At 50.8% G+C, this 21,512-nt stretch overlaps 7 protein-coding genes across 7 annotated transcripts; 5 read left to right on the forward strand and 2 right to left on the reverse strand.

The window, feature by feature from the left end:
• Positions 1-1,505: 1,505 nt before the first annotated feature.
• Positions 1,506-8,659, forward strand: FIBRA_01349 (uncharacterized protein; the record flags this gene model as incomplete). Its single annotated transcript, XM_012323224.1, has 14 exons — positions 1,506-2,243; positions 2,295-2,463; positions 2,519-3,899; positions 3,948-5,248; positions 5,303-7,008; positions 7,064-7,248; positions 7,304-7,364; positions 7,416-7,577; positions 7,633-7,847; positions 7,899-7,951; positions 8,004-8,263; positions 8,320-8,399; positions 8,452-8,539; positions 8,597-8,659. The coding sequence occupies 14 exons, from the start codon at positions 1,506-1,508 to the stop codon at positions 8,657-8,659; spliced, it is 6,462 nt and encodes a 2,153-aa protein (XP_012178614.1).
• Positions 8,660-8,826: 167 nt separating this feature from the next.
• Positions 8,827-9,940, reverse strand: FIBRA_01350 (uncharacterized protein; the record flags this gene model as incomplete). Its single annotated transcript, XM_012323225.1, has 2 exons — positions 8,827-9,381; positions 9,440-9,940. 2 exons carry the CDS (start codon positions 9,938-9,940, stop codon positions 8,827-8,829), a joined length of 1,056 nt encoding a protein of 351 aa, XP_012178615.1.
• A 279-nt stretch (positions 9,941-10,219) lies between these two features.
• Positions 10,220-12,452, forward strand: FIBRA_01351 (uncharacterized protein; the record flags this gene model as incomplete). Its single annotated transcript, XM_012323226.1, has 11 exons — positions 10,220-10,239; positions 10,290-10,536; positions 10,592-10,961; positions 11,025-11,212; positions 11,268-11,557; positions 11,620-11,846; positions 11,899-11,987; positions 12,043-12,108; positions 12,157-12,198; positions 12,260-12,294; positions 12,344-12,452. 11 exons carry the CDS (start codon positions 10,220-10,222, stop codon positions 12,450-12,452), a joined length of 1,683 nt encoding a protein of 560 aa, XP_012178616.1.
• Positions 12,453-13,092: 640 nt separating this feature from the next.
• On the forward strand, positions 13,093-14,101 carry FIBRA_01352 (uncharacterized protein; the record flags this gene model as incomplete). Its single annotated transcript, XM_012323227.1, has 2 exons — positions 13,093-13,523; positions 13,579-14,101. The coding sequence occupies 2 exons, from the start codon at positions 13,093-13,095 to the stop codon at positions 14,099-14,101; spliced, it is 954 nt and encodes a 317-aa protein (XP_012178617.1).
• A 441-nt stretch (positions 14,102-14,542) lies between these two features.
• On the forward strand, positions 14,543-15,585 carry FIBRA_01353 (uncharacterized protein; the record flags this gene model as incomplete). The annotated part of the gene is made up of 5 exons (XM_012323228.1): positions 14,543-14,698; positions 14,761-14,866; positions 14,929-15,203; positions 15,277-15,455; positions 15,510-15,585. 5 exons carry the CDS (start codon positions 14,543-14,545, stop codon positions 15,583-15,585), a joined length of 792 nt encoding a protein of 263 aa, XP_012178618.1.
• Positions 15,586-15,620: 35 nt separating this feature from the next.
• On the reverse strand, positions 15,621-19,156 carry FIBRA_01354 (uncharacterized protein; the record flags this gene model as incomplete). Its single annotated transcript, XM_012323229.1, has 11 exons — positions 15,621-16,032; positions 16,084-16,224; positions 16,282-16,422; positions 16,473-16,651; positions 16,710-17,363; positions 17,470-17,538; positions 17,598-17,707; positions 17,767-17,956; positions 18,016-18,128; positions 18,180-19,017; positions 19,079-19,156. The coding sequence occupies 11 exons, from the start codon at positions 19,154-19,156 to the stop codon at positions 15,621-15,623; spliced, it is 2,925 nt and encodes a 974-aa protein (XP_012178619.1).
• Positions 19,157-19,444: 288 nt separating this feature from the next.
• Positions 19,445-21,351, forward strand: FIBRA_01355 (uncharacterized protein; the record flags this gene model as incomplete). The annotated part of the gene is made up of 4 exons (XM_012323230.1): positions 19,445-20,076; positions 20,127-20,291; positions 20,391-20,680; positions 20,735-21,351. 4 exons carry the CDS (start codon positions 19,445-19,447, stop codon positions 21,349-21,351), a joined length of 1,704 nt encoding a protein of 567 aa, XP_012178620.1.
• Positions 21,352-21,512: the final 161 nt, after the last annotated feature.

Below are 21,512 nucleotides of genomic sequence, written 5' to 3' on the forward strand. Positions count from 1 at the left end.
ACAGGTGGATTTTGTGTATCTGCAAGAGTCGATATTCATTGTTCGGTCTTTAGCCTCTTCGGATCATACCGCACGGTTATGGGAAATGGCTTCAGGAGAGACGGTCCGCCAGTATATTGGTCATCACAAGGGTGAGTTTTCAGCGTCGCAATTCGCATCACACAGTTTCACTTTTGAGCAGCGGCAGTCTGTTGCGCATTGCACGATGGAGCTGGCTAGACTAATTCTCCCTCGAAAATTTACCTCGTGTAAGCTATATGCGGATATCATGGAGACGTCTTTTCTGCTGCGTATGCAGCCTGAGGCCCATCTGTGAACATATATGTGGAGAAGATTCTGCACTTGCCCACAAGACATTCTCCTTCCCAGGGGCGTTTCTTCGGAAGATGCGCCACAACACGACACAGGCGTCGATGCTCTAGACTTTGGAATATGGCCACAATCAGATTGGGGGAATTGCGACAGCCGACGATGTGGTGCGTGTTCTTTACGCATGGCAATGAAGAGGGGTACGAGCGTCGATTCTGTTTGGTTCAATGATGCCTACCGGTCTGATAGAAGTGCAGACTTGATGATGATCCAAGGCGATCCGGGGGTCGCTGTATTGCGTTATCAGCAAGTGAATGGCAGTTGAAATTGGTCTGGTCATCCCATTTCACTGAAGTGATGTTGAGAATGTGGTACTCCAGGTTTAGGATCCATGATACCCGCTGACGCATCAACACAGTGTATTGTGCTTTACTGTGACTAGGTCGAAGGCTAAGTGCTGTCGAGTGGTGGTTGCGTGGTTATACATATCGTGCTCATAGATGAGTAATGATGCCACCTGTGCCATCGGTGTGTGCTGACTGCGTGTCGTGTCCGTTGAGAGGACAGGGACGCTCTGGCTGGGGATATCAATGGGGCATGCTAACGAACGCCTTCCGTACCATACGATCGCGAGTAGAGCCTCGCGCCTGACCCGGCGGGCGCGGGTGCGGATAAAATTGGCTATTGAGAATGCCGCATGTCCGCTGCTTGCGGCAGCTGCAGATGCGGTCTAGTTCGCCTCGTGGAGGATGATTCTGTGCAGCAGAGGACGTACGAGAGTGCTGCGCGGATTGTATGGAGATCGTGTGCCGCGATGTTGCCACTGGATGTCGGAAAGCCACTTTGCCTTGAAAATGAATTTGAGTGATACTCGGCGGCGGCTCCGGCGGAGCTCCGCGGCGGGAGTTGTATCGTCCGCAATCGGCTGTGGCCTTCCGAAAGTGGGAATTACTCTGGGCCGTCGCCATTGGGCCTTGGCCGAGTCAGCCTCCGCCAAGCTTACCACTTACTCGGACACCATCGGGAGGCCGGCCTGAACGTTCTCCAAGTGACTCCGTCGTCGCTGCTCAGGACCGCGGCAATTTTCTCGTCTGCCCTTTCTTGCGACCGCCATCATCGTCTTGAGCTCGCACCCCCCTTCATCTCTCTAGCTCCCAGTCTTTCGTCGTCCGCCTAGTTCTCCTCGTCCTCGTTCTATGGCCTTCGCCGACACTGACACACTCTCCCCTGACTTTCTCGACGAACACCCGCCAGTCCTCAACGATAATGGCTTCTATACCGTCGAACGCGACCCTGATTCTTTCGATGGGACCTTGCCCGCCAGTCAAGGCTTGTACGAAAATCAGTACGAGAAAGACTCCTGTGGTGTAGGCTTCATCTGTCAGATCAAGGGCGAGGAAAGCCATAAAATTGTCTCAGATGCTCGCCAACTCTTATGTGCCATGACCCACCGTGGTGCGACCGGCGCTGACAGCCGCGACGGAGACGGTGCAGGAGTCATGACAGGCATTCCTCATCTCTTCTTCAAGCGTGAGGCTGAAAGAGACATCGGCTGCGAGCTCCCCGAGCCAGGGGAGTACGCTGTTGGTAATGTATTTTTCAGACCGAATGATCCCGTCGGACTACAGAAACAGCAGTCAGTCTTCGCCAAGGTTGCGAATGATTTGGGTCTGCGCGTCCTTGGCTGGAGGGAAGTGCCAACCGACGGATCTATTCTTGGCCCTGCGGCCGCCAGCAAAGAGCCTGCTATCTTGCAGCCATTCGTTGTCCTCCGATCGCATTATGGCGATGGAAACACTAGTCGAGGGGGGACATTTGATGCGAAACGGTTCGAGCGCCAGCTTTACGTTCTCCGGAAGCACGCAACCCACAGCATGTTTGTCTTCTCGCTTTTATTTAAAGTGATCAATGGTTTGACAGCCCGGACTTCTTCCGTATGAAGTACGCTTGCCAAAGGTTTTTACGTATGCTCTTTGTCGTCAAAGAATATCGTCTACAAGGGCCAGCTTTCGCCTCCGCAAGTCTACAACTACTATCACGACCTCAACCATGTGCTCTATCGCGCGCATTTTGCTCTCGTACATTCGCGTTTTTCAACAAACACATTCCCGAGCTGGGATCGTGCCCAGCCTATGAGGTGGGCTGCTCATAACGGTGAGAAGCACGATCTACGTAGAGTGATCGCGGATTTAATGATATTGGCAATCAGGCGAGATCAACACTATTCGCGGCAACAAGAATTGGATGCGTGCTCGAGAAGGTGTTCTATCTTCTTCTCTCTTTGGCGAGCAGCTTGACCTCCTATATCCGGTCATTGAGTCGGGTGGCTCCGATTCCGCGGCGTTCGACAACGTACTTGAACTGCTCGTCGTCAACGGCGTACTGACTCTTCCTGAAGCTATTATGATGCTGATTCCTGAGGCGTGGCAAGGGAACGAGATGATGGAGCCGGAGAAAAAGGCGTTTTACAACTGGGCGGCATGCTTACAGGAACCGTGGGATGGGCCAGCGCTTTTTGCTTTCAGCGATGGACGTTACTGTGGTGCCAATCTGGATCGTAACGGTCTCCGACCTTGCCGATATGTGGTAACGAACGAGGACATCATTGTGTGCGCTTCCGAGGTTGGCGCTGTCTTCATTCCTCCTGAGAAGGTTGTATCCAAGGGTCGTCTGAAACCGGGTCGCATGCTTCTTGTAGACACCGGCGAAGGGCGCATTGTCGATGACAAGGAGCTGAAGCGGGCGACTGCTTCGAAGCAGAATTTTGCTTCATGGATCGAGACGCATGTCCTACATGTCCCCAACATCGTGAAGCGCGTGCAGCGTTCGCAGCGTATTGATGTTGTAGTCGATGAATATTCCCTCAGTACCGACCCTAAACTTCTGGCATTTGGTTATACTGTGGAGCAGCTCAACCTACTTCTGATGCCCATGGTGACTGATGGCAAGGAGGCTCTTGGTTCCATGGGTAATGACGCGCCATTGGCATGCATGTCCACAAAGCCGCGCTTGATTTACGAGTACTTCCGACAGCTGTTTGCTCAGGTAACAAATCCCCCGATTGATCCCATCCGCGAGAACATCGTGATGTCTCTTGAGGCGTACATCGGCCCCGAAGGAAATCTTCTGGAGATGAAGCCGGAACAATGTCACCGTATTCTGCTTCGCTCTCCAATCCTGACTATAGAGGAGATGAACGCAATGAAGAACCTCAAGTATGCGTACTCTACTTGGCCCTCCCGGATTATCGATATTACATTCCCGAAGGAGCAGGGTTTGCCCGGATACAAGGTCGCCCTCGAGCGTGTCTGCAGCGAGGCAATGGAGGCGATCGAAGAAGGCATCAAAGTGATCATTCTTTCTGACAGGGCAACCGGTCCGGACCGTGTACCTCTCTCAGCTCTGGTCGCGTGTGGCGGAGTTCACCAGCACCTGGTGTCACAGAAGAAACGTGCCAAAGTTGCATTACTTGTCGAGACCGGTGAGGCTCGAGAGGTCCACCATCTGTGCGTCTTGCTTGGCTATGGCGCCGATGGTATCTGCCCGTGGTTGGCAATGGAGTGCATTCATAAAGTTGTGCGGGAAGGACTGTGCGTTCGCGTATTTCCTCATATGACGTGTGCTAAACATTATGATAGTGTCAAGGACAACAAGACTTATGATGAGCTTTCGGACAATTTCCGCCACTCCGTCGACAATGGTATCTTGAAGGTCATGTCGAAAATGGGTATCTCCACCTTGCAGTCGTATAAAGGCGCGCAGATCTTCGAAGCCCTCGGATTACACGTTGAAGTTATCGAGAGTTGCTTTCCTGGGACTGCTAGCCGTGTCCAGGGCGCTACCTTTGACCTACTAGCTATGGATGCCTTCGAGACGCACGAACGCGGTTGGCCCACCCGGGACACTATTCTGCCGCCTGGTATGCCCGAGTCAGGCGATTACCATTGGCGTTCTGGCGGGGAGGCCCATATCAACGATCCGGCTGGAATTGCTAATCTCCAGGACGCCGTTCGAGAGAAGAATCAGCGTGCCTACGATGCGTATGCGGCGAATGCTAATGAGCAGACCAGCGCGGTGCATCTTCGAGGGTTGCTCGACTTCCGCTATGAAAGTGCTACTCCAATCCCCATCGAACAGGTCGAACCTTGGAACGAAATTGTGAGGAGGTTCGTGACCGGAGCGATGTCGTATGGTTCGATTTCTATGGAGGCTCATTCGACCCTTGCTATTGCTATGAACCGTCTCGGTGGTAAGTCCAACACCGGCGAAGGAGGTGAAGATGCCGAGCGCTCCCTTGTTCTGCCTAATGGAGATGTCATGAGGTCTGCTATCAAGCAGGTTGCTTCTGGTCGATTTGGTGTTACTTCAAATTACCTGGCTGACGCGGACGAGCTCCAGATCAAGATGGCTCAGGGTGCAAAGCCCGGAGAAGGAGGCGAATTGCCAGGTCACAAGGTCTCTGGATCTATCGCTCGCACTCGTCATTCGACGGCAGGTGTCGGTCTTATCTCTCCTCCACCTCATCACGATATCTACTCGATTGAGGATCTCAAGCAGCTCATCTATGACTTGAAGTGCTCAAACCCAAGAGCTCGGGTGTCCGTGAAACTAGTGTCTGAAGTCGGCGTTGGTATCGTGGCGAGCGGTGTTGCAAAAGCGAAGGCGGATCACATCCTCATCTCCGGGCACGATGGCGGCACGGGTGCTTCGCGATGGACTGGTATCAAATACGCAGGTCTTCCTTGGGAGCTTGGTCTAGCCGAGACGCACCAGACCCTAGTTTTGAACGATTTGCGTGGTCGGGTCACTGTCCAGACTGATGGACAGATCCGTACTGGACGGGACATTGCAATCGCATGCCTTCTGGGTGCGGAGGAGTGGGGTTTTGCCACTACGCCCCTTATAGCAATGGGTTGTATTATGATGCGCAAGTGTCATCGTAAGTTTATCCGACTTTTCTCTTAGTGAATTCAAGATTGACGACTTCTTGTAGTGAACACGTGTCCGGTTGGAATAGCTACTCAGGATCCTCAACTTCGCGCGAAGTTCGCTGGTCAGCCGGAACAGGTTATCAATTTCTTCTACTACATCGCGGAAGACCTTCGTAGCTACATGGCGAAGCTCGGTTTCCGTACCATCAACGAAATGGTGGGGCGAGCCGACATGCTGAAAGCGGACGAGAAGCTTCGTACGCCGAAGACGGCGCACCTTGACTTGTCGGCTATCCTGAAGCCGGCTTGGCAGATGCGTCGTGGTGCCGCAACTTATCGCGTCCGACCACAAGACCATAAGCTATATATCCGTCTCGACAACAAGTTCATCGATGAATCGGAGCCTGCTCTTACTAAGGGACTTCCTGTGCATATCGACTGTGATGTCACCAATACGGACCGAGCTCTTGGTACCTCGTTGTCGTACCGGGTATCAAAGTTGTACGGCGAAGAGGGCCTTCCGAAAGACACCATTCATATTAGCATGCGGGGCTCCGCTGGACAATCTCTGGGCGCTTTCCTGGCACCAGGCATCACGATTGAATTGGAAGGCGATGCCAACGACTACGTGGGCAAGGGTCTGTCTGGAGGGCGTTTGATTGTCTATCCCCCAAAACAGTCGACATTCAAAGCCGAAGAGAATATCATTGTTGGGAATGTCTGTCTCTACGGCGCGACGTCCGGAGAAGCTTTCATTCGTGGCGTTGCTGCGGAACGATTCGCAGTGAGGAATTCCGGAGCGAATGCCGTTGTCGAAGGGACTGGTGACCATGGGTGTGAGTACATGACTGGAGGTCGAGTTGTGGTCCTTGGTAGCACTGGGCGCAATTTTGCGGCTGGAATGAGTGGTGGGATTGCCTACGTCTTGGATACTGCTCATACATTCGCCTCAAAGGTCAACATGGAGATGGTGGAGCTTGGAAAGGTTACCGATCCTCGCGAGATCGCTCAGTTACGGGGTCTCATTGAAGATCACAGACACTACACTGGTTCGGAGGTCGCTGATCGTGTCTTGCATGACTTCCATCATCTCCTCCCTCTCTTCGTCCGTGTCATGCCCCATGATTTCAAGCGCGTGCTGGAGGAGCAAGCTGCGAAATTAAAGGAGGAAAGAATGCGACACAGCATGGTTGACTTGGTTCCTTCCCGCACTGCTAGCCAAGTTGACCTTGCTTCGGAGGGGCTAGTGGATATTTTATCACCGAAGGAGCCCCTCTCGTATCATCCTAGCAGGTCGTCGTCTAGAACCCGCGTGGAGCCTTCTGTACTGGACTTGGAAGATTCTCTTGTGGACGATGCGACCACAAAGAGTCGTCTAAAGAAGCTGGACAAGACTCGAGGATTCATGAAATATAAGCGTTTGACTGAGAGCTATCGTCCTCCTCGTAAACGAGTCAAGGACTGGAAAGAGATATCTACACGGCTGACGGAAGAGGAACTCAAGTACCAATCCGCCCGTTGCATGGAATGTGGTGTTCCGTTCTGCCAATCCGATTCCGGATGTCCGATCTCGAATATTATACCAAAATGGAACGACCTAGTGTTTAAGGGTCAATGGCAAGACGCCCTTAATCGCCTCCTCATGACGAACAATTTCCCCGAGTTCACTGGTCGTGTGTGTCCTGCCCCGTGTGAGGGTGCATGCGTGCTCGGGATCAATGAGCAGCCGGTGGGGATCAAGAGCATCGAGTGTGCTATCATCGACAAGGTGAGCATGGCTGATAAACTTGGTGGATGCAACAAGTGATCCAATTGTGTTGCAGGGTTTCGAAATGGGTTGGATGGAGCCCAAGATCCCCAACTTCCGAACTGGGAAGAGGGTTGCAATCATTGGGTCTGGGCCTGCTGGTCTGTCGTGCGCAGATCAGCTGAATAAAGCTGGACATCTTGTCACTGTCTACGACCGCAACGACCGCATGGGTGGGCTGCTCATGTATGGAATTCCGAAGTGAGTGTCTTTCATCGTCCTCTCAAAGTAATCCTGAAGTGATATTACAAATTAGCATGAAGCTTGACAAAGCCATTGTTCAACGCCGTCTAGACTTGATGGCAGCAGAGGGCGTGGTAAGCGCAATCTACCGTGGATATACCGTTTCCGAGATTAATTATTATCAGACTTTCGTCCCCAATACACATGTTGGCAAGGATATCGACGTCAACCAACTCCGCTCCGAAAACGATGCTGTCGTTATCTGTACCGGGGCTACATGGCCTCGTGATTTGAAAATCCCCAACCGCGAGGCTGATGGTGTACACTTCGCGATGGAGTATCTCCAGGTATGAGGACTCAATCGAGAGTATGCAGTCCCATATTCATGTTGATCCGTAATAGCTGAACACAAAGTCATTGCTCGATTCCGACCTGCAAAACGACAGCTATATCAGTGCGAAGGGCAAGGATGTCATTGTCATTGGTGGTGGGGATACTGGTAACGATTGTATCGGTACTTCAATGCGCCACGGTGCGAAATCGGTCACCAACTTCGAGTTACTTCCGAAGCCTCCTGCGGCCCGCGGACGGGATAACCCATGGCCCCAATGGCCTAGGTACGTCCTTTTCTCTTGTGCACAGCGTGTCTTGCTGACCCTTTACCCTAGAATTTTCCGCACAGACTATGGACACACTGAAGTTGCTGCGCATTTTGGAAATGGTGAGGTGGCAGCTGTATCCCGTTACGTGCCCAGCCCCTAACCATAATCTAGATCCACGCGAGTATTGCATTTCGACAAAGGACTTTGTCGTTGACGAAGAAGGAAAATTGAAGGGTCTCAACACCGTCCGCGTGGAATGGACCAAGGACAGCGGGGGACGCTGGAAAATGGAGGAAGTTCCTGGCTCGGAGAAATTTTTCCCTGCTCAGCTCGTTTTTCTTGCCCTTGGATTCCTCGGGCCTGAGTCGACGGCCATCGAAGCTCTCGGGGTCAAACAGGATGCCCGCTCCAACATCCAGACGCCACCGAAGGTTGGTGTCCTGACTGTCGCGTGAGCATCTGCCGTACTGATGATCATCGCTTCCAGAAATATTCCACGAATGTCGAAGGTGTTTTCGCCGCCGGTGACTGCCGCCGCGGTCAGTCCTTGATCGTATGGGGTATCAAGTAAGTCTCGCAACATCTGATTTATCTATAGCTTCTGATCCCCAATCATTAGTGAGGGCCGTGGTGCCGCTTCGGAAGTGGATGCTTGGCTCAGCAATGGCTTGACGAGACTGCCCGAAGATGGTGGTATGAAGAAACGGGTAAGCACCAACTTCATAGGGGGATTCCAGGTCAACTTATTGCCTCCCGGAATGCAGGTGTTCATCCCACCTTCAAGCACTTTATCTGACGCTCCACAGATTGTCGAGGTAGAAGCATGAATGTCTGTATTGCATTTGTATGAGGCCAAGGATTCGATGCGCATGTAAAACAGATACAAAAAGATATGACACGTCTACGGTACAAAGGATGAGTTGTATGTATATGATATTTAGACAATAAATGTATTGACTAGCATGTCGTCTTGCGACTCGAAAATAGAATTGAATCAGTTGGAAGATGTGAATTTCAGACCCTGCTCCTCTTCATATATCCGTATACCCCCTTTACCCCAGAATTCTAAGATGGCCTTGCCTGCTCCCGTAGGTTGAGTAAATGCCACTTCACCCTTAGTGGGATCCAATGGGCATCCCAAGATAAACGTCGTCGCAGCTGCAGACAACAAATGAGAAGCAATGCCTAGGCGGCGATGAGATGAGGACACGAAGAGTCGAGGGATACCAAGCGGTGTGGGGAGTGGCGTCGGATGAACATATAGATTGGTCGCAATATCGACAGGAATAAAAGAACGCAGCGGTCCTTGCGATTGAGAAACACTTAAGGGCGAAGTTAGCATGGAGGATGAAGTAGATGCAGACAGCTCGGCTTCCGATGCAATTGCCATTGCTGTGGCAATGCGCTGAGCTATAACACATCCTACTATCTTGCTTCTGCTCGCTGATGACGGAAGCAAGAAGAGGTAAACTTTACAATGTTGAAGGACAGTCGGCGAAAGAGGCGGGGAAGAGAGGGAGAGGCTCATAGTGGACAGCATAGTGGACAGCTAAAGTTACTGTTATAAGCTGACTGCCTCCAGATGCCTATAAACATATGAACCTTACCTTTCCCCCAATCTTCCCTCCAATATCCGGCCTAAAACAAACGATACGGCCTTTGGCTCCATTCTTGAGCTTCACGCTCGTTGCCAATTCCTCCACGCCAGATTTTAACAACTCTCGCTCCTCCTCTTTTCCCCACTCTAGTCCCCTCTGCACTCTAGCACAATGCGACCGGTGCAAACTCTCGTCGTCTGGAGCACCTTTAGTATAGGATAGATCGCACAGTGGGCATGTCCTGAGCACAGAAGTATCGAGCGAAAAATGGAGCTGAGTGAGTTTGGGGGGTTGAGTCTGACTTGATTGCTTTCCCTTAAAACTCTTCACTGGTCTTCGAGGCTCAATCGAAATTATGCGTCTCTTCTTGAACCGTGGCGAGTTCTGAATAGAAGTGTGATCCGCTAGTGGGCGTTTGCGCTTGCCGTCTAGAGCAGAGGGCTCAAGTTGTGGGGAAGATGGAGTAAGAGTATTGCTGGCATGAGAACCATAGGTACGCTTGGAAGCCATGCAAATTACTAATCGCTGGGAGCAAAGTTAAAGGAATGAGTGAGCGGGACAAAGGGGGCCTGGGAGGATGATCGCGTCGCGTTGGTCGTGTTTGGCGGGTATGCACATGGCACGTGATTATGCGCGCACCGCGTCAGGCGCTCGCACGACGCCATTAGTCACATACACCATGATGTGTGACAGGTGCAGATCGTGGTTCGAGGCGCGTCGAGGGGACTCGGACGCGCTTCTTCACTTTCAAATTTGTGCTTACCGCTATAGACTCACATTGCCATTACCATGTCAGACATCTCGGACTAGTAAGTAAATTATCGAGAAAATTCTTTATGCAGTTATTTATGTTGCCTAGTGAGCTCGAGCGAGAAGCGAACATTGCGAGAAACCGTGAACTCCTCGCAAAACTCGACTTCTCCGTGGATCTGCCATCCAATCCTGGAAAAAGAAAGGCGCAAGAAAAGTCGAGCGCCAAACCCGTACAGCCTAACAAGAGGACAAAGCGAGAAAAGGAGCCTGTTATTCCAGTTCGCCAGTCCGCGCGCCTGAGGAGAACTACTGTTATTCTAGATGAAAGCCCGGGTCAAAGAAAGCGAAGAGAGGTACGCGAATCCGCCTTCTTATTCAGATGTTGAACTTACATTTTTGTGTATTTAGAAAGAGGAAGAAGAACTACGCAAGAAAGAGGAGGAAGAACGTTTAGAAGCAGAGGAACACGCAAGAGAGGCTAAGAGACCAAGACATCATGACCTGGACTTATCAGTTGTAGCCGACGATCTTTTACCGGAAGATCTATCTGCGCTCCGAACAACCCTGCAAACACTCACTCAAACCGCACATCCACGGCGAACAGCGAGCCACGACGCATTTGTCTTCGACACTGATAAGAAAGAAGCGGAAGCTCTTACGGATTTGCGAGAGAAGTTGGGGCGCTTGAAAGTTGTGGCTAGAGCGAAGGTGACCCAGGATAGAGTATATAGTGCAGCTTATCATCCAGATCCGACCAAGGATCTCATCTTTTTCGGGGGTATGTACCGAGATGTTTCATTGGTTCCTTTGCGAAGATATCTCATTAATACCTCCCTTACAGATAAACACGGCCAGCTGGGTATCTGGGATGCTCGCGCGCCACCTGACGAAGCGGCTGACGAAGATGGCGAAACTAGCGCTGCTTCGGATGGGGAGAATGGAAGACATTGGGCGATGCAAATTCACTGGCCCGCCTCTTCAAGGTCATCCATTTCTTCGATCAAGTTTGACCCGGTTAATTCACATAATGTACGTCTTTAGTGCACATTGACTACCGCTGATTGATTTACGGAGTATCAACCAGGTCTTCACGAGCTCGTATGACTGCACTATACGCAGCCTCTCTTTCACCTCGGAAATCTCTAGAGAGATCTTCTCTACTGATGACGTTCTTATATCATGCATCGATTTGCTCCCCACGGGTCAAGAAATGTGGATTTCGGATGCCGTTGGCGGTCTTACGCATCTGGATCTCCGCGAAGACAGGTCTCGGGCTAGATGGTATCAGGTGTCCGAACAAAAAATTGGAAGCGTTAGCATCAATCCTCGGAATCCGCACTTTCTTGTGACTGCATCAAATAATCGTGCAATGAAGTGAGTCTCTCCAGTCATGGATATAGCAGTACTTCATTTCTTCGCCTAACTGCTTGTTTTAGAGTATGGGACACACGCAGACTGGAAAATATCCCAGTGCAGACTTTAGATGATGATTTAGTAGAAATGAAAGATTTCAATCAGGAAATCGTCGAGGAGCACCTTTCCTCTGCCGCAGGAAATAACTGTTTGCGTGCCGACTGGAGGCACAACAAGTCGGTGAGTTCGGCATACTGGGATCCTCGCGGGCGATCCATTTTGAGTACTAGCTATGACGATACTCTGAGACGTACGTGTGATATTGTTACTTTGACGAATCTTGACTCCTGAATCGTATTCAGTATGGGACATCGACAGCTCTCTCATGGCGCGGGATACCCCATTTCCGTCATCTAGGCCGTTCAGTCACGTCCAGCACAACTGTCAAACAGTGAGTTATGGACCACAGCAATGATATTAATTGACTTTATTCATCGCATGGTCAGGGTCGGTGGTTGACTGTTTTCAAGGCGCAATGGTCGCCCAATCCAGACTGTTATCCTCATTTCACCGTGAGTGTTTGGTTCAAAGGTATTTAAACTATAATTAATGTTCGGTAGGTGGGTAATATGGAGCATTCACTCGATATCTTCTCGTGCAAGGTGGGTAGTCCTACGTACCCTATTGTTTTTAATGCAACTTACATCTGAGCTCCTTTACTAGGGTGATCTTGTCACTAGGCTTGCTGATCGTAAAAAGTGCATTTCATAATTCTGACGTGCGCAATGGATGCTCATAGTTGTCCAGGATCACTGCAGTACAAGCCGTAACTTGTTCACATCCTAGCATTCTCGAGCGCGCTGCTAGTGGCAATGCTAGCGGTAGATGCGTCCTTTGGGCGCCCCTGGACCTGTAGTTGCATTGGCTTACCCTCAGAATTGTTGGTCTACGACGTTCGGATGACCAGCGCTATCTGTACATACTTATGTCCGTGAATGCGAATGAAGCGATTACGATGCGGTACCCCAGTACCTTTACGTTTGAAACTGACAAAACACGTCCCTCTGAAGGGTGGCTTTGCCACAAGCTGTTCTTCTGCTTCGTGACTCAACCGACAGTATATGAACGAGCTTGAGCTTGTCCTTCATCGAGCTGGCGCGATTGCGAGAGGCGAAGGAGGAAGAGAATAAGAGCGAGAAAGAAACCAATCGTATCTTCTGTGCAGAAGTCGCCTCGTCCCGTTGTGATTGGCCGGGCTAAGCTGCCACTCCCCTCGACACAAATAGACACGGCTACACGGGCTCAAATTATTGAGCAAGCATACATGGGGTTATGACTACATATATGTAAACGTGGCTGATGATGCATTCTCTGCAGACGTCGGTCTGGACGGAGGTGAGTCAGCGATGAGCTTCTCCGGCCTGAAAGCGTTAGTAACAAAAACGACTTCCAAGCCCTTCGACCCACAGCTAATCCGGCTCCCACCTCTGAATCCGTCCGAACGGGGATGCGCTTAAAAAGGAGGCCAAGTATCCGACTTCCTTTTTGTCTTCGCTATGAGTATAACCTGGATTGTTAACGTCGCCGCCACAGCCGGCGTTCTCCTGTCAGCTCCCTTGGTTTATCGCTTCGCTCAGTTCTGCTGGCTTTATTTCGTCCGCCCATCGTCGATACATCGATATCTTCACGGTCCCTCTCCATATGCTCTTGTCACTGGGGCCTCAGATGGTATTGGTAAAGCTATTGCCCAAGAGTTATACAGTCAGGGGTTCAACCTACTTTTGCACGGTCGCAGTGAGCAAAAGCTGCACAAAGTAGTAGACGAAATAATTTCCCAGTGCCCTCAAGGTCGACAAGATGTCCGCTTTTTTCTGGCAGATGTCGCGGTCGAAGAGCACAAATTTGCGGAGTTGTTAGAGCCGCATAAGCACCTGAACATCACCGTCGTCATTCATAACGTTGGTGGCTCGATCTTTAGGCCGGAAAGGTGAGCCTATTTGACGAGCCTCGTTTCTTATGCTCAACGTAGTGCCTCCTGGCAGGATCGACGGATTCGGCGAGGACGAATTGATCAACGTCATTTACCGAAACGCCGTATTCCCGCTTCTTCTTACCCGCGCACTTCTAAATCAGCTTCGAGGGTCAGCTAAACATGGCCCCATTATGGTTCAGTTCATCGGTTCGCGCGCAGCCGATATGTCCGCACCATTTTTTGCTCTCTATTCTGCGGCAAAGAGGTCCCTGCAGGCATTGGCAATGGGATTAGATGCTGACGAACGCGTGTATGATGGCCCCAGCCATGTACGATTCGTCTACCTAGACGTAGGCGTCGTGCAATCTAACACCATGCGCGTTCCGAACTCGCTGTTCTCCCCCAGTGCAAAAAGGTTCGCGCGCGCACTAGTGAACAAGGTTGGGTATGAGGGAAGGAGGTATGCCCCTTGGATGCCACACGCAGCCATGCAGTGGGTGGCGGAGATTGGAGGAGAGAGGGCAACAACTCGGATATATGGGACGGATGCGATCCTGAGCCATTTGTCTGCGCGGGATAAAAAGCTATCCTGATGGAGAGTGTGAAAACGGCGCATACTACTAGTACATCACTAGCCTAGGAGTCCATGCAGCATGTAAGCTTCAGCGAGTACACAAATGTTTACATTTATCTAAATGGAATATTTAAAACCAAGTCTTCTTGAGCCTCCCCAAAGCTAAGTTACATGCACTGTCTTGGAGACGGTGCACACGTTATTTGATTGGTTCTCAGAAATGCAATATGTAATAAATTGATCCAAAAATGCGTCACCTGAGCGATTCGAACACTCGCGGGCAAAGCCCAACCGCTCTCAGCTGTTAGCAGGCGATCCCGTTAACCACTCCGGCAAAGTGACCCGATGATCCTTAAGTATTCGTTAAGTATGTACAACATTGTCAGCCAGTCGCGTCCTGTCTTTGGGCAGCCCCAGGAGCTTCAAGGTTGAACGCTCGCCGCTGTTTAGATGGCCCCAAATGGCCCCTCGAAAGCCTCATACAGCCTTGGGAACCAAAAATGCTGCTGCTACGATACCCTCCAATCCTATTTCTCATCTTGAGTTTCCTCAAATATCGCCCAAACGACGCTTGATCACCGATGTCTTCGTGGAGGACCAAATTTTGCTGATCCATGTCTGTTCGCATCTCCGGCTTGTTAATAGAACAGCTGTTACTGACTGCTTCTGCATGCCCAGGATTTTCTGACACTTGGAGAATGCAAGGAGTTTGTCAAATTCATTGATAGTCAGCCGCTCGAGCTCACGCCGCCTAAGAAGAAAGGTGAGGCGGATAGAGTAAACTGTGAGTTGCGCCCATCGCATGCCTCTGAAGAAACCCATGGGTTGCGGTAGATCGAACGTCAGTGAACTCTGTGGCCATGGCGCATAGACTCTTCGATCTGCTTTCCCCCCATCTCCCCTTGTTTCCCTACCCCGCCTCCGTGAAGCGGCCAGACGGGGCTTCTGCGCGATGTGTTCATTCATTCAACCCCAACATTCGCATGTATAAGTATACGCCTGGGCAGCATTTCGGACCTCACTATGATGATTCTGTGCGTGACCCTCAGACCGGCGCAAAGTCGGAATGGACTTTGTTAGTGTATCTCACCGGTGCCGAGGATGGTGTCAAAGGCGGAGAAGTGGGTCCGAGTTCAATAAAGACTCATTCACTTTACTGACGAACAATGTTAAATGCGCGCTCGGGACACGTAGACGATCTTCTACAGAAACCAGCGTAGTAAGACCCGTGAAGTAATCACCCCTCCGCTGATTCGAGGTACAGCGTTACTACATCGGTCTGTAGCATTTTTCATCGGTCCAAATTCAATCACCTTACAAGCGAAGGCTGTAACAGCCATGGACACGAATGTCTGCTTCACGAAGGCTCGCCAGTACTTGAAGGCGTCAAGTACATCCTGCGATCGGATCTCATGTTTATAAACTAGGACCTTGTATAGCTCAGAAGCTATAATCCATCGTCTCCTTCATATTGGCAACAGAATACCGATTATGCTTGATTGAAAGCATGGAAAAACAATATACTGGCACCATGCAGACTACCTTCGCATTTTGGGTCTTTTCTTTCTCGAAGGCATACCGGCTTCCACGGTATCATCATCCCTATCTCGGTCGTCTCCGCCCCCTTCCTCTTTTCTACGCTTTCTTCCGTGGACGCTTTTCTTCATCCCGGCTTGCTCCTTGAGCTCATTGATGGCAACCCTGCTCGCCTCGTCTACGCGCTCCCTCAGCAAGGCAATCTCTTCTGCATCAGTCGGCCACAGCTCCATTTTCTTCCCAATAGTCGTCTCAATACGCTGAATGAGCTCGACATCGTACTGCGTGACAAGGGTGACAGACTTCCCGGACCGACCAGCACGCGCAGTTCGGCCGACTCGATGAATATAGTCTTTTGAATGTGTTGGAATATCGTAATTTATAACAACATCCACGTGGGGAATATCAAGCCCACTATGACATAGTCATCAGCCACTGATTGCACTTGCGTGTGGTGGGACGTACCGGCTAGCAACATCTGTAGCTACTAAGATCTTGCGACCTCCACTCTTAAATTTACCCAGCGCACCGAGACGCGCACTCTGACTTAGCTGACCATGTAATGGCACCGCAGGGAACCCGAGTGTTCGCAATATAATGGATAGTCTGTACCGTTATATGCATGTTGAGCTTCACTATGAAATCCAAGAGGTAGTAACGCACCTCTGTGCGTCATGAACAGTTCTGGTGAAGATGATGATCGAGTTCTGCGCTAACGTGTTCGCGAGATAGATGAGGTGCACATCCTTCTGGACTAATGGAATAAAGAGGTAGTATTGCAATAATGTCGAGACAGTAGAATACCTTTGGACATCGTCAATGCTGTTCAGAGACAAATGTGAACAAGTACTCACTTTTCAGATACTTCCACACGAACTGGGTTGGACAGACTCGCTCGCTGGAGCTTTGCTACTTTGGTGGTCATTGTGGCGGAAAATAGGTAGGTTGTTCGCTCCTTCGGGATGATCTTGAGAATTTTGTCAATTATAGGCCCGAAATCCATGTCCAACAGCCTGTCAGCCTCATCTAAGACCTGAATATCAGAGCTTCAAAATCATGGTAGTATCACACCGACACAACACAACACTCACCAGAAACTTGAGCCCCCTCAAGCTGAAGCCCTTCGTATTCTCCAGATGGTCTATCAGCCGACCGGGCGTAGCGACAACTATGTGCGGCCTCTTCGCCAGTGCCACCGACTGTGCCATCATATCCAGACCACCGACAATGGTGACACACCTCACGCCCATTGCAGACCCCAGACCCTCAAATTGCTGCGATATTTGGTAGGCAAGCTCGCGGGTCGGCGCAAGGACGCACGCAAACAGACCTTTTGGTTCTTCCCATAGTTTCTGAAGTATAGGCAATGCAAATGCCGCGGTCTTTCCGGAACCAGTGGACGCTACACCGATGATGTCTCGACCTTGAAGAGCATGAGGGAGGGCTTCGACTTGGATGTCGGTCGGGTGTTTGAAATTTAGTTGCTCAAGTGCCTCTAGGAGAGGATCAATGAGTCCCAAAGATCTGAAGTCTGTTGCTGCTGCAGGTACAGGCGCAGGCGCATCAGACGTCGTGGCTTCTTCAGGAGATGGCATGGAGGGTGCAGGACTAGGCAAGCCTACAGCGAGCGTGCAGACGCTTTGACTCGATCGAGAGAGACTTTCCACTGAAGTCAAGATTTCTTTCCCACGATTCTCGATAAGATACGGCGTCGGACCTGAATATTGATTATTGAATAGCACGTTCTATACAATAGCATACACATATCGACAGCACAGGTATGGGCAAACGCTCCTTGCACATCTACGACAGCCTTCATGGACTCCATGGGCTGGTTGCGGCTCCACCTACCCCAGCAGTGAGTAATACTGCATTACCATCCTCATGAACATAGAAACAGTCTTCCAGTCGGACGCCGACCTATTACACATCGTCATGAGTACCTGGTATCTGGCCCAAAACAAAGAGCAGTAGCCTACTTGTCCCTCGATATAAATTCCAGGTTCGTCAGAGAATGTGTGCCCCGTAAGGATGAGGTCGTCTGATCCGCCGCGTAAATACGGTGATTCGTGAACCTCGAGACCAATTCCTGATCGACACCAAACCATGTCAGCAAGCGAACTCTGCGTTCTAGAGTCGCATACGTACCATGACCAAGTCGATGTGTGAAATATTGCGCATAGCTTTGTGCAGCAAACGTATCTCGAGCAGCACGGTCGACATCTGCCGTCATCGTTCCATTTCGTGCAGCACGTAGCGCGTTTGCCTGAGCGGAGTGCACTAGGTGCCACAGTCTCAGGTGAGCAGCATGGATACTCGAACCGGGCAAAGCGAATGTCTGCAGCGGAAGCGAAGATAAGTATAATTGGTGTGGGTGTAGTCCGCTGGAGATTGTACCCTGGTAACGTCGCTTTGGTACCCGTGCAAAGACCCGTCGCAATCAATAAGGACAAAGTCATGGGGTCCGAGTATGCGATCTGTTCCGCTCCCGTGCGGAAGGGCCGCATTCTCTGTAAGACATCTATGAAATTGATACCAAGTCATGCATAGTAGACTCCTACCTCCAAATAATGTGAGGGCACTCGGGTCACGTAGCCCTGCGGCACCAAGGGCGCCCACGATCATCCGACGAGCTTCTGACTCGCGCATACCTATGTACATATTCTCGCGGACGGCACGAATGGCAAGAACAGTGACCTTGTCGCACACAATCATGAAAAGTCCATGACACACAAGAATACGCCTTACCTCATTGACACACTTCATGATTTCAAGCTCTTGCTCGCTCTTACGCTCCCGCAGCCTTCTGATTTCTACGGGGGCCAAGGCAATCCTCGAGTTGGGTGCAGCCTTTTTCAATCCGTCTGAGATGAAGCTTCGGACCATGCCGTCGACGACAATTGTGTTTCCACTGAGGCTGCTTATGGCTGACACGGCCGTACTGAAAGGATCAACGTCTTCTGGCCAGGACACATACTCTATGTCTGAGGGCGTTGGGATGGAGAGAAGTTTGGCACGGGTAACCTCGAAGGCAGGCGTCAAGATTGAGACCTGGGCACGAATGTTATCTTCTGCGTCCGCCTTGGGAGAGACGATAAGCAAGAGCGGTCGCTCGGACAGCCCCCATTGCGATGATGATAGGTTAGCAAAATACCCAGCACTTGGTCCAGGTTCGGCGACATAGGCTGAGATGTTGAGGGCATGGAGAGTTTGCGCGAGGGACTGCTGACGATCGAGGAAGGAGCTGGCAGTGATAGGAGAGACATGGGCGCAATGATCTGCTAGATGTGAGAAATCTGGCTCGGATTGTGCGGGAAGTATTCTCGAAAATGATTTGGGAGGGCCTGTTAAACGATAGACAAGGATGGCGACTTGAATGACTATGCACACCACGATCAGCTATGAACCAAGCGCCGATCAGCGCCGAACACCATTGCGAAAGGCAAGAAGGCGAGCGCACCCTGCTCGAGCGATGGGCGTGTTTGTTGATACGGCTGTCATGGGCGGGAGAGACGACGGGGAGAGTCTTCTCGTTCATGTTGCTATCCGCTGCTCGCTGCAGTCGAGTTGTAACGGCCTACCGCCACTGCCAGTCGCACCCAAATCGAGCACAGGCCAGCACGTGAACTTGAAGCAGGTCGATCACATGTTACGTCATCCTCCCTGTCCACGTGCTCAACGCGTCGCGTCCGGTCGCGTCGAGCGGTGACTCGGAGTCGGGCATCGCGAAGCCCGCATCGGCTTACAGTGACACCCATTTCGATACTTAAGCCACCAACATCTCGCTGCGCGTGAGATTACCATCCAGCTCGCCATTTCCTCAATCATGGACACTGACGTCCTCCTAGCATTGCTCTCCAGTTTGCTGGGCTCACAACAGTATGATCAAGCGACGCTTCTGGACGCTCTCGTAGAATGCGACGGTGATGTAGACAAAGCTGCACGACGTTTGTTAAAAAGGAATACAAACGATGGTCCACACAGCAGAAAACGCAAGAGAAAAGTTGGTCTCGACGCGTGGTTAGACTCATCAAAGTCTAAGGTGTCAAGGAGGACATCAGGACCTTCATCAGGTCGTTCCGACGCGCCCGCTGTATCGTTTAATGAATCCGCATCAGAAAAAGTTTCTTCCTCGTCAACGAAATCTGTTTCTCCCTTGAAAAACGAAAATCAATCGGCCAGATCAATGCACGAGACATACCCGTCCAATGTTCAGGCTCAGGAGGCGATAGATCCGGTCCCTTCAGTATTCTCGTCTGGGACATCATCCACAAAAGTCAGAAATATCTCCAACAACGAGTTTATGAAGCTTCTTCGCCCGCCAAATTCTAAAGACTCGAATGTGAATAAACGGCTACCTCGAGCACCTCCTCTCACTTTAGGTACACCATTACTCGTTGCGCAACACACGCCTTGCACTCTTCATCCCTCTATTCTGCCACCCGAACTCGCATGCAGGTTTGTGTCTCAATCGCTATATTTAGATACCTGCTGATCTCAACGCCCAGACTTTTCTACACTATGTTACACGAGAGTAGGACCTGGCAGCGGAACCGATGGTGGCTCTTCGAGCGAGTAGTAGAAAGCCCTCATCGAACATCGTTCTATTGTAGAAAGTCCTTCTCAGGAGGCTCAGATGATCGTCAAGACATGCAGCAAGCAGCTCAATTCTGGTATGTACGTTCTTGAAATAATTTAAACGCGACTGCAGCATTGATGATATGGCTTGCGCTGGCCATGTCTCCGGCTCTGGACTTATCTTTATTAAATAGGTACAATGGTCGCCAGACTGAGCCCCCGTCTACTTTTCCTCTCGCAATGGAGGAAGCATGCAAGATAGTAGAGCGTGTAGTCAACGAAGAGATGCGCAAGCGCCAACGTTTTCCTTTGGAATGGGGTGGAGAGTCTTGTGAAGATTACAAAGACTTGGACGGCAAGGTCATATGGCGAGCCAACGTCGCGGCTTCTAATTGTTACGAAGGAGCGAAGGAAAGTGTAGGCTATCATACGGATCAGCTGACGAATATTGGGCCCTACCCGACCATTGCGAGCTTGAGTCTAGGTATGGAAATAGTTCAGCGTTCATACGAGAGTTCAAGATGCGTATATACTGCAGGAACGAGCCGCATTTTTCGTCTACGGGAGGTGATTCCTGTCGAAGACAAAGAGCAGCGCAGTGCAAGAACATATAACATCCCTCTTCAACACAATTCTGTACGTGCCTCTATTGCATCCTATTATCCAGAATTACTTAGGAATCTGGAGCTCGTAATTATGCATGCTTCAACTCAGGAGATGTTCAAGCACTGCATCCCTCCCCAAAACGCCATCGATCTCTTTCACCCACCTTTCCCACCGCCAGTGACCACGAGTGCTGATGGCAGCGAAGAGCCCCTCCCTGCTATTGAATCCTCAAACGCGCGGATAAATATCACGTTCCGATTCTACCGCCCTGATTATCGATCCGAATCGACGCCAAAATGCAAGTGTGGAGTTCCATGCATTTTGCGACCAGACATGAAGAATAGGTATGTTGACCCGAATACTGCAAACGCACACGAGCGGCGCGACGAAGGATTTAAGAAAAACGTGGTCGCGAAGTACTGGTGGACATGCTATGCGGGGGCTCAGAATGACGGGAAAGGGTGTAATATGTGGAAGGTGATGGATGCCGAGGCAGAGGGAAGGGGTCCATTTGCTGGGGATAATCTACTTGCGTCGGGCTCACACTAACTAGCACAACGAAAAGAATAGTAAAATATGCTTCATTTTCCGTGCGAAAAAAAGGGGGAATTCAGAGCACAAATCTTGCTGACTGCAGTCGGGCCTTGGCGCTTGCATAGAGTTAAGTGGTGCCGATCGAGCTGATCGATATGCGAGGCACCGATACCCGG

This window comes from Fibroporia radiculosa, assembly GCF_000313525.1.
Source record: "Fibroporia radiculosa TFFH 294 genomic supercontigs, scaffold595, whole genome shotgun sequence".
NCBI lineage: Eukaryota > Fungi > Basidiomycota > Agaricomycetes > Polyporales > Fibroporiaceae > Fibroporia > Fibroporia radiculosa.